We start from the raw sequence: 12703 nt of genomic DNA on the forward strand, positions 1-12703 counted from the left end.
TTATTAACCGTGTAGTTACATGTCCATGGTTTAATAGTATTGTTGATCTTCTGTCTATCCTTCCAGTCAGGGATTTATTTATTTTGTTTCTATCTGCATTTGAGCCAGATGCTATCACGTTAGCTCAGTAGCTAAAGAGCTTCGCTGATGTATTGTCGTGGAGATAAAAGTCACTGTGAATGTCCATTTCGCGTTCTCGACTCTCATTTTCAAGAGGATATAGTATCCGAGGTGGTTTAAAATACAAATCCGTGATCCACAATAGAAAAAGGAGAGTGTGTGGAATCCAATGAGACCTTGTACCTAAGTTACGGTCAGAGCGAAAAAAGATACACCCTGCACTGCCTCTCTAGTTCTTCACTCTAACGTTCCTCATCCACAAATCTTTCATCCTCGCTCAAATTAATGGGGTAATCGTCGCTTTCTCGGTCCGAATCTCTCTTGCTCCATTGTAAACAACGGGGAATTGTGAGGAATCCTTCCTCCTGTGACGTCACGCTACTTCCGGTAGGGGCAAGGCTTTTTTTTATCAGCGACCAAAAGTTGCGAACTTTATCGTCGTTGTTCTCTACTAAATCCTTTCAGCAAAAATATGGCAATATCGCGAAATGATCAAGTATGACACATAGAATGGATCTGCTATCCCCGTTTAAATAAAACAAATTCATTTCAGTAGGCCTTTAAACAACTGTATTGTTGATAATAGAGGTAAATTATTGGTATTGTTCATTATCAATAGCGCTATTTCTATTGGTATTTGTATTGCTCCATTTGTAGTGTAGTAATCAGAATCAGAATCAGAATAGTTTTATTGCCATTGTTTGAGAACGGGTTCACAAACTAGGAATTTTTCTTGGTGCAAACGTGTGACATAAAACACATATAACACATATTTGGTAATAAAAAGAGCTGTAACTGAGCTATCAGATAGACTTAGAAGGAATTCAAGGAGCTGCTGTTAGGAGTTATTGTTCATTTGCCTGATGGCCGAGGGGAAAAAACTGTTCAGGTGGCGGGAGGTGTGGGTCTGGATGGAGCGTAGTCTCCTGCCTGAGGGGAGAGGGGAGAATAGTGTGTGTCCAGGGTGAGAAGAGTCAGCTGTGATCCGACCCACACGCCTCCTGGTCCTGGAGGAGAACAAGTCCTGGAGGGATGGGAGCTTGCAGCCAATCACCTTCTCAGCAGCACGTACGATGCGCTGCAGTCTATTCTTATCCTGGACTGTGGCGCCGGGGAACCAAACTGTGATGGAGGAGGTCAGGATGGACTCTATGATGGCTGAGTAAAACTGCACCAGCATCTCGGTCGGCACCTTAAGTTTCCTCAGCTGCCGCAGGAAGTACATCCTCTGCTGGGCCTTCTTGATGAGGGAGCTGATGATCAGCTCCCACTTGAGGTCCTGGGTGATGATGGTGCCCAAGAAACGGAAGGAGTCCACAATGGGGACTGGGGTGGGAGAGTCAATCAGGGTGAGGGGGGGTGGTGGGGCTGTGACTTTCCTGAAGTCCATGATCATCTCCACTGTTTTCTGGGCGTTCAGCTCCAGGTTGTTGAGGCTGAACCAGGACGTCAGCCGGTCCACCTCTCTCCTGTAGGCGGACTCATCGCCATTCGAGATGAGCCCGATGAGGGTGGTGTCATCCGCAAACTTGAGCAGTTTTACGGATTGGTGACTGGAGGTGCAGCAGTTTGTATACAGGGAGAAGAGCCAGGGGGAGAGTACACAGCCCTGAGGAGTACCAGTGTTTGTGGTTCGACTGTCCGAGACAATCTTCCCCAGCCGTACGTGGTGTCTTCGGTCTGTCAGGAAGTCATTAATCCAACTGCAGAGGGAGTCGGGCACGCTGAGCTGGTAGAGCTTTTCTCGTAGCAGTCCAGGGAGGATGGTGTTGAAGGCAGAGCTGAAGTCCACAAACAGGATCCTAGCGTAGGATGAAGTGGAGGGCCAGGTTCACTGCATCATCCACAGACCTGTTGGCTCTGTAGGCGAACTGCAGTGGGTCCAGGAGGGGGGCGGTGATGTCCTTGAGGTGGGGCAGGACCAAGCGCTCAAAGGACTTCATGACCACAGACGTCAGCGCGACCGGCCTGTAGTCATTTAGTCCTGTGATCCGTGCTTTCTTGGGGACAGGGACAATGGTAGAGGTCTTAAAGCAGGACGGCACGCGGCATAGCTCCAGAGAGGTGTTAAAAATGTCAGTGAAGACAGGAGCCAGCTGGTCCGCACAGTGTCTGAGAGTGGAGGGGGAGACACCATCCGGCCCGGGTGCCTTCCACCTATTCAGCTTCATGCTCATTGTCATTTCTGTATTATTATTTATTTCGCTAATTGCTTCTTTGCTATCACTTTTACCATCATATTTGTACATATCATATTTGCTGATGTTGCTCTATTGTTGTTGTTGTTATTGTTGTTTGCTGTTGTTGTTTTTGTCTCTCTGTCTAATCCCCCTCTTGTCCCCACAATTCCCCCCTCAGTCTTCCTTTTTTTCTCTTTCAATCCCCTTCTGCTCCGGCCCGGCTGCATCAAATGATAATATAAATACATTTAATAAAGTCAAATACAAATAAGGCAACAAAAGAAGTATCCTACACTTCTCTTTTGTAAAGTAAATCTGAACAGCTGATATGGGCATCTACATCAACTATATGATTTGCCTGAGAAGCTGGACAGGACAAAAAAAACAAAACAGGATTCGAGTCCATGGAATCGGTTCTTTTCTCATCGAACGGTTCTTTTCTTATCGAACAACCGGGAGAACCGGTTTCGAACATCATCCCTATTCACACCCGAACACCGTTTCACCAAACATAATGAATAATAATGATTAATAATCCTGATTTCATTATTGGTAAAAAATAATCTTTATTATTTTGCCCATAATGGTGCAGTCCTATGTGTAAGATTAGATCTCATACATAACACTATTTTTATCTATATGGACAAAAAGTGCAGTTACGTCTTATGTCCATAAAGTGCCAGCTGGCAAAATTTTCCCATTTATTTTTATTTATTTATAGTAAGGTTGTCCCGATACCAATATTTTGGTACCGGTACCAAAATGTATTTCGATACTTTTCGATACTTTTCTAAATAAAGAAGACCACAAAAAATGTCATTACTGGCTTTATTTGAACAAAAAATCTTAGTGTACATTAAACACATGTTTATTATTGCAATTTAGTCCTTAAATAAAATAGTGAACATACTAGACAACTTGTCTTTTAGTAGTAAGTAAACAAACAAAGTCTCCTAATTAGTCTGCTGACGTATACAGTAACATATTGTGTCATTTATATTCTAATATTTTGTCAACATTATGAGGGACGAACTGTAAAAATTGATTATTAATCTACTTGTTCATTTACTGTTCATATCTGCTTATTTTCTGTTTTAAAATCTTTTATCTACCCTATTTTCCGCACTATAAGGCGCACCGGATTATAAGGCACACCTTCAATGAATGGCATATTTTAAAACTTTGTTCGTATATAAGGCGCACCGCATTATAAGGCGCATAGAATAGATGCTACAGGGGTTACGTTATGCATCCATTAGATGGAGCTGCGCTAAAGGGAATGTCAACAAAACAGTCAGATAGGTCAGTCAAACTTTATTAATAGATTACAAACCAGCGTTCTGACAACTCTGTTCACTCCCAAAATGAATAAACAGCTGTTTTATTATTTTCCCCGAGATAAAGTCAGTGACGTGGTGTTTTGTTTATCTTTTAACAACAGCAAGGTATAACATGTAAGGCAAGGCAAGGCAACTTTATTTGTATAGCACTTTTCATACACAAGGCAGACACAAAGTGCTTTACAGACAACAAAGTGAAATGAAAGAAAATAAAAGCAAAATTAAAATGCAGACAATAAATAAAAACAGTGCAGACGTTAAAAGTTAAAAGATTAAAAGTAGTGCAACATTTATATCACATAGTGGAGGGGAACTTTTCCCTGATTCAACAAACACGTACATCAAACGTTAGTGCAATCACAATATAGTAACACTCGAAATAGTGCAGAGCAATAACAATATATCAATAACTCAATGTTGCTCAAACGTTAATGTCACACAACACAACACACAAAATAAACATGTAAAGCTCACTTTATGAAGTTATTCCTCATCCACGAATCCCTCGAATTGTTCTTCTTCAGTGTCCGAATCAAACAGTTGGGCGAATACGGCATCCAACATGCCCGGCTCCGTCTTGTCGAAGTCGTCATTAATCGAGTCTGTGTCGCTGCTGCTCTATTCCCGTGTTCTACTGCGTGACTGATCGTCTTAATTTTAAACTCTGCGTCGTAAGCGTGTCTCTTAATAGGAGCCATTTTGGGGTCTTTACATAAACAAACAAATGGAAATGAAACGGCACGCCTCGCGCAGTCATATATCCCAGCATGCAGTGCGCGCTTCTTCTTCTACAGGGGAAAATTAAGACGGGGGAAAATGAAGTCGGCGGCTGCTTACCGTAGTTTTGATTGATTGAAACTTTTACCTGTTGGAGGCTCAATATTGGTTCATATATAAGGCGCACCGGATTATAAGGCGCACTGTCAGCTTTATATTATTTATATATATTTATTTATATATATATGCACCTTATTGCTTTTTTATCCTGCACTACCATGAGCTTATGTGATGAAATTTCGTTCTTATCTGTGCTGTAAAGTTCAAATTTGAATGACAATAAAAAGGAAGTCTAAGTCTTTTGACAAAATTTGAGGTTTTTAGGTGCGCCTTATAGTGCGGAAAATACGGTACACATTTGTTAAAATGTAATAATCACTTATTCTTCTCTTGTTTGATACTTTACATTAGTTTTGGATGATACCACAAATGTAGGTATTGATTTGATACCAAGTAGTTACAGGATCAAACATTGGTCATTTTCAAAGTCCTCATGTGTCCAGGTACGTATTTCCTGACTTTGTAAACATTATATGAATTTTAGAAAAAAGAAAAAGATTTTGTGACGATACAAAATATCAATGTAATCATAGTAGTATCGACTAGATACGCCATTGTACTTGGTATCATTACAGTGGATGTCAGGTGTAGATCCACCCATGGCATTTGTTTACATTCAGACGCGCTAGCTTTTGTTAGCGGTGAGCTGTTGCATCCTCCTACGGTGTGTAGTGAAGCATGTTTAGCTATTCCTCGTCCTCCAGTGATAATAATACTTGTAAGAAACATACTTTATTCGTTGCCATGGAGGCGAGGATTAGTGATTTAGAAGTAGCTAAAACACTGCCGACGCCGGATGCATGTTAGCTGCTAGCTAGCTAACCATGTCTTAAAGCACCTCTTCCTGAGGGTGTTTCAGTGTTATAACTTCACCTTTATTTTTTCTTTTTACACCAAAATGCGTCCATTCTCCCTTTTCTGTCTACACACTGTGTCTGCTTGTAAGTACTCTGTATGTGTGCGCTGCCGAACATGCTTCTCTACTCATAAAACCAGCAATGACGGGCATGACAACGCGCCGTCATGCCCGTTAAAAAAAATTACAAATAAAGAATTGGAAACCGGTACTTTTCAAACAGAGTATAGTACCATTTTTGATTCACTTGTACCGCGATACTATACTAGTACCGGTATACTGTACAACCCTAATTTATATAATTATTTTGTTTCTGCCATATTACTTTGTTTATAATGCTTTTGTTGCTTTCATATGCACATTCAATTTTTCTACTTTTCTAAATTTGACTTGAATGTGCTGTTTTTTTAAATAAAGTTGTTTAAAATATTTTAGTATAAACAGTTTTTGAAAATTGTGAGCACATTCAAAAATACCGCGATAATAATGATAACTGTGATAAGAAATATTCACACCGTGACATCCTAGTAGTTGGCGAGCCCTCATGTTTCCCCGAATATGTTACAGGAAAAAAGTGCCATGACTTAACTACCGCGTTTAAAAATAATAAGAATGGCATTCACAAAGATTTCTCAACATATTGCAACATTTCTTCAGTGTTGGCCAATCTGATGAATACATTTAACTTCTAACCTCGGTTTACAGCTGTCACAATCTTTAACCGAGGGCATCGTGCCTTTCGATGCCTCGTCTGAAACACCGCTGGAGGAGCAGCGGACTGAGTCCATGGTGCGTGTGCAGGACGCTCTCCTGGCACGGGTGGGACCGGAGGCTTTGGCGCTCCTACGGGCGGCCAGGTGACCACGTTAGCCGCCAACACCCATCCAACACTCCTTGCTAAGAGCTGTCCTCCCTAACACGTTCAGGGAGGTGTGGCCCGAGGGAGACGTCTTCGGCTCGGCTGATGTGGAACCTGAAGAGGAGCTGGAACTCCTCAAACAGATCTTGCATGCGGACCTGCCAAGTACGCGCCACATTTCCTATCAGATTGTGTGCAGGGTTTCCTTTTTTTTACTTGATTGCAGGGCCAGCGCCGCCCGAGACTCAAGTGGAGGAGGAGGAGGATTATGATGCTGCAGTAATGGAAGAGGAAGAAGAGCTGCAAGCGGTCCAGGTTTCAGAAACAGAGTTCAAATTCCTGGATTTTATCAAAAAGTGAGGAGATTTTTTCATTCATAGTGGCTGAAGGAGACAACATTAGGTACACTTAAGAAATGTCAGGAGGTCCCTTTTTTAAAAAATGCTCTTACAAAGATAGTGATGCTATTTTTGTATACTGTAATAAAATACGGTAACAAAATACAGTAATAAGATACAATTGTGTGACAATCATTGATACTTTAATACGGTACAGTAATAAGACAGTCATAAGGTACATTAATTAAATATAGTTATAAGACACAGTAATAAAATTCAGTAATAAGACATAGTAATAAGATACAGTAATAAGGTACCGTAATAGACAGTCATAAGGTACAGTAATAAGACACTGTAATAAGATACATTGATAAGGTACAGTAATAAGGTACGGTAATAAAATACAGTAAAAAGACACAATAAGGTACAGTAATAAGATACGGTAATAAAATACAGTAAAAATACCCAGTCATAAGGTACAGTAATTAGATACAGTAATAAAATACAGTAAGGAGCTCCCTTTTTTTAAAATGCTCTGACAAAGATATTGATGCTATTTTTGTATACTGTAATAAGATACAGTAATAAAATACAGTAATAAGACACTGTAATAATGAACAGTAATAAGGCACAGTAATAAGACACTGTAATAAGATACAGTAATAAGACACAGTAATAATGTACAGTAATAAGACACAGTAATAATGTACAGTAATAAGACACAGTAATAAGACACTGTAATAATGAACAGTAATAAGGCACAGTAATAAGACACTGTAATAAGATACAGTAATAAGACACAGTAATAAGACACAGTAATAATGTACAGTAATAAGACACAGTAATAATGTACAGTAATAAGGAACAGTAATAAGACACAGTGATAAGATACAGTAATAAGGCACAGTAATAATGTACAGTAATAAGACACAGTGATATGGTACAGTGATAAGATACAGTAAAAAGACGCAGTAATGAGACACAGTAATAAGACATAGTAATAAGACACAGTAATAAGACACTGTAATAAGACACAGTAATAATGTACAGTAATAAGACACAGTAATAATGTACAGTAATAAGACACAGTAACAATGTACAGTAATAAGACACAGTAATAATGTACAGTAATAAGACACAGTACCGTATTTTTCGGACTATAAGTCGCCCCGGAGTATACATTGCACCGGCCGAAAATGCACAATAAAGAAGGAAAAAAACATATATAAGTCGCCCTTTTGTGGGAAATTTATTTGATAAAATCCAACACCAAGAATAGACATTTGAAAGGCAATTTAAAATAAATAAAGAATAGTGAACAACAGGCTGAATAAGTGTACGCCATATGACGCACAAATAACCAACTGAGAACGTGCCTGGTATGTTAACGCAACATATCATGGCAAGAGTCATTCAAATAACTATAACATATAGAACATGCTATACGTTTACCAAACAATCTGTCACTCCCGATCGCTAAATCCGATGAAATCTTCCTCCCCGGTGTAAAATAGTGAACATACTAGACAACTTGTCTTTTAGTAGTAAGTAAACAAACAAAGACTCTAATTAGTCTGCTGACGTATGCAGTAACATATTGTGTTATTTATCATTCTACTATTTTGTCAACATTATGAGGGACAAACTAAAAAATTATTATTAATCTACTTGTTCATTTACTGTTATCTGCTTATTTTCTGTTTTAACATGTTCTATCTACACTTCTGTTAAAATGTAGTAATCACTTATTCGTCTCTTGTTTGATACTTTACATTAATTTTGGATGATACCACACATTTAGGTATCGATCAGATACCAATTAGTTACAGGATCATACATTGGTCATATTCAAAATTCTCATGTGTCCAGGGACATATTTACTGAGTTTATAAACATAATATAAAAAAAAATAAAAATAGTATACATATTAATGTAATCATAGTAGTATCGACTAGATACGCTCTTGTACTTAGTATCATTAAATAAATAAATAAATGGCTTTTCTACCTTCAAGGTACTCAAAGCGCTTTGACAGTATTTCCACATTCACCCATTCACACACACATTCACACACTGATGGCGGGAGCTGCAATGCAAGGCGCTATCCAGCAGCCATCAGGAGCAAGGGTGAAGTGTCTTGCCCAAGGACACAACGGACGTGACTAGAATGGTAGAAGGTGGGGATTGAACCCCAGTAACCAGCAACCGTCCGATTGCTGGCACGGCCACTCTACCAACTTCGCCACGCCGCCCCCATTACAGTGGATGTCAGGTGTAGATCCACCCATGGCATTTGTTTACATTCAGGCGCGCTAGCTTTTGTTAGCGGTGACGCCGGTGAGCTATTGTATCCTCCTACGGTGTGTAGTGAAGCATGTTTAACTATTCCTCGTCCTCCAGTGATAATGATACTTGTAAGAAATGTACTTTATTTGTTGCCATGGAGGCGAGGATTAGTGATTTAGAAGTAACTAAAACACTGTGGATGGATGTTAGCTACTAGCTAGCTAGCCATGTCTTAAAGCACCTCTTCCTGAGGGTGTTTCAGTGTTATAACTTCACCTTTATCTTTACTTTTTAACCCAAAATGCGTCTGTTCTCCCTTTTCTGCTCGTTAAAAAAAAAAAAAAAGGGTAACCGGTACTTTTCAAACACAGTATAGTACCATTTTTGATTCATTAGAACCGCTATACTATACATTAAACAATACATTAAACATAGGTTTCTTATTGCAATCCAAGAACAATTTAGTCCTAAATGAAATAGTGAACATACTAGACAACTTGTCTTTTAGTAGTAAGTAAACAAACAAAGACTCCTAATTAGTCTGCTGACGTATGCAGTAACATATTGTGTCATTTATATTCTATTATTTTGTCAACATTATGAGGGACAAACTGTAAAAATGTATTATTAATCCACTATTTACTGTTAATATCTGGTAATGTTTCTGTTTCAACATGTTCTATCTACACTTCTGTTAAAATGTAATAATCACTTATGGGACGGCGTGGCGAAGTTGGTAGAGTGCCCGTGCCAGCAATCGGAAGGTTGCTGGTTACTGGGGTTCAATCCCCACCTTCTACCATCCTAGTCACGTCCGTTGTGTCCTTGGGCAAGACACTTCACCCTTGCTCCTGATGGCTGCTGGTTAGCGCCTTGCATGGCAGCTCCCGCCATCAGTGTGTGAATGGGTGAATGTGGAAATACTGTCAAAGCGCTTTGAGTACCTTGAAGGTAGAAAAGCGCTATACAAGTATAACCCATTTATTTATTATTTATTCTTCTGTTCTTTGATACTTTACATTAGTTTTTACTTTACATTTAGGTATCAATCTGATATATTTTATGATCTTTTTTCTCTCACCGTGCACAGGTTTGCTAACCCCAGCATCGTACGCCCATACCTGCTCTTGCTCAGATCCTACGCCAAAAACACGCCTCACACTAACCACTGTGTGGTTCGAATGCTTCACCGCGTGGCCGTCGACCTCAAAATGGACGCCCTGCTCTACCAGCTCTCCGTCTTCCATCTATTCAACAAGATCCTGAGTGACGCCGCCGCATCAGCTTACAAGGTTGGATGACGGAGCGAGTATCAAAGCCACGGAGAAGGTAAAAACCTCCCGCCTGTCCTTTCACAGGAGCTGGTCACCTTCGCCAAGTATGTGCTCAGCCGGTTCTTCACGCTGGCTGCCACCAACAACAAGGCCTACGTGGAACTCTTGTTCTGGAAAAATGTCGGGGCCGTGCGGGAGATGACTGAAGGCTACGGCCGAGATGGGTTGGTGTTTTGTTTTTTTTGGCATCTTCACGTGTATGGACGGAGAGATGCAGATCTCTGGTGTTTATCAGAGCGGAGAAGAAGCCAGCATGGACCGAAGAGGAAGAGCAGGAGCTGCGCACGCTTTATGAAGAGCACCGTCACTCCGAAGGTCTGTTTAATTACAGCATGCAGAAACTGCAAACTAATCATTCTATTGATAACTTTCGCCAGTACCAGACATTGTGGAGACGCTGTTGCCGTTGCTAAGCAACAGCACACGCACGCGGAGGCAGGTTGTGACACAGCTGGTGCACATGGGTCTGGTGCACAGCGCTAAGCAGCTGAAGAAACCCAAGTAAGCTCTCCGGTTTGTACTTTTGGACTAGGGTTGTACTAGTAAAGTACCGCGATACTCATGAATCATATTCGGTACTATACCGCCTCTAAAAAGAACCTGTTACCCCACGCCCCTTTTTTTTTTTTGGAACGAGCATGACGGCGCGTCGTCACATCATGTTATTGCTGGTTTTACGAGCAGAGGAGCATGTTCGGCAGCGCACACACACGGAGTACTTACAAGCAGACACAGTGTGTAGACAGAAAAGGGAAAATGGACGCATTTTGGTCTAAAAACTAAAGATAAAGGTGAAAACTGAAACACCCTCAGGAAGAGGTGCTTTAAGACTTGGCTAGCTAGCTAGCGGCTAACATCCATCCGCAGTCGGCAGTGTTTTAGCTACTTTTAAATCACTAATCCTCTTGTCCCCACAATTCCCCCCATTTATTTTTCGCCTCCATGGCGACAAATAAAATGAGTTTCTTACATGTATCATTATCACTGTAGGACAAGGAATAGCTAAACATTCTTCACTACACACCGTAGGAGGATACAATAGCTCTCCGGCGTCACCGATAATAATGCCGTTCCTGAATGTAAACAAATGCCATGGGCATGACCTGACAGCCACTGTAATGACACCAAGTACAAGAGCGTATCTCGTCGATACTACTATGATTACATCATTATTTTTTATCGTCACAAAATCTTTTTTCCTTTTTTTAGACAGAAAAGGGAGAATGGACGCATGTTGGCGTAAAAAGTAAAGATAAAGGTGAAGTTATAACACTGAAACACCCTCAGGAAGAGGTGCTTTAAGACATGCCTAGATAGCTATCGGCTAAAGTCCAGCCCCAGTCGGCAGTGTTTTAGCTACTTCTAAATCACTAATCCTGGCCTCTATGGTGACAAATAAAGTATGTTTCACTGGAGGACGAGGAATAGCTAAAGATGCTTCACTACACACCGGAGGAGGATACAATAGCTTACCGCTAACAAAAGCTAGCACGCCTGAATGTAAACAAATGCCATGGGTGGATCTACACATGACATCCACTGTAATGATTACATCGATATTTTTTAGCATCACAAAATCTTATTTAGATTTTTTTATTTATTTATATTATGTTTATAAAGTCAGGAAATACGTCCCTGGACACATGAAGACTTTGAATATGACCAATGTATGATCCTTTAACTACTTGGTATCGGATCGATACCTAAATTTGTGGTATCATCCAAAACTAATGTAAAGTATCAAAGAAGAGAAAAATAAGTGATTATTACATTTTAACAGAAGTGTAGATAAAACATGTGAAAACAGAAAATAAGCAGATTTTAACAGTAAATGAACAAGTGGATTAATAATCCATTTTTACAGTTTGTCCTTCATAATGTTGACAAAATAATAGAATATAAATGACACAATATGTTACTGTATACGTCAGCAGACTAATTAGGAGTCTTTGTTTGTTTACTTAATACTAAAAGACAAGTTGTCTAGTATGTTCACTATTTTATTTAAGGACTAAATTTCATAAATAAACATATATTTAATGTACCCTAAGATTTGTTGTTCAAATAAAGCCAATAATGCCATTTTTTTGTGGTTCCCCTTTATTTAGAAAAGTATCGAAATACCAAGTATTGGTATCAGGACAACCCTATTTTGGACTGATTGTTTTTGTTTTGGCACTACAGGAAAGGTACGGGGATCGTTCTTTGGACAGAGGAGCAAGAAGATGAGTTACAGATGCTCTACACAGAATACAAAGACTCTGATGGTACTCATTCGCCGCTTGATTGTCATGCACTGACCCCATTTGCTCATTTTCTGAGGCCTTCTGATGACTGCAGATGCACTCGGGCACATCCTGAAGAAGCTCACGGCCAAGCGCTCCCGTGCACGTGTGGTGGACAAGCTGCTCAGTCTGGGCCTGATCTCTGAGAGACGAGAACTGAACAAGAAGAAGAGTCGTGGAGCTCGTCCAAAAAGTTCCGGCACCGGAATGGTAAGTTCTACTTTTGACGGCGAGAGCAGTTCTTCCATGAATTACATTTTGTGTCAAC

At 40.1% G+C, this 12703-nt stretch overlaps 1 protein-coding gene across 2 annotated transcripts in view; it reads left to right on the forward strand.

The window, feature by feature from the left end:
- timeless (timeless circadian clock) overlaps positions 1–12703 on the forward strand; it is a 58667-nt gene that overhangs the window by 36450 nt on the left and 9514 nt on the right. For both annotated transcript variants that reach the window (XM_062027437.1, XM_062027428.1), the window contains exons 15-23: positions 6039–6190; positions 6260–6357; positions 6419–6548; positions 9907–10108; positions 10175–10314; positions 10386–10465; positions 10528–10651; positions 12335–12417; positions 12491–12645. In XM_062027437.1, the coding sequence (XP_061883421.1) occupies positions 6039–6190; positions 6260–6357; positions 6419–6548; positions 9907–10108; positions 10175–10314; positions 10386–10465; positions 10528–10651; positions 12335–12417; positions 12491–12645 (1164 nt within the window). The remainder of the gene's footprint in view (positions 1–6038; positions 6191–6259; positions 6358–6418; positions 6549–9906; positions 10109–10174; positions 10315–10385; positions 10466–10527; positions 10652–12334; positions 12418–12490; positions 12646–12703) is intronic.

The sequence above is a fragment of the Entelurus aequoreus genome, linkage group LG01 (assembly GCF_033978785.1).
Source record: "Entelurus aequoreus isolate RoL-2023_Sb linkage group LG01, RoL_Eaeq_v1.1, whole genome shotgun sequence".
Classification (NCBI taxonomy): domain Eukaryota; kingdom Metazoa; phylum Chordata; class Actinopteri; order Syngnathiformes; family Syngnathidae; genus Entelurus; species Entelurus aequoreus.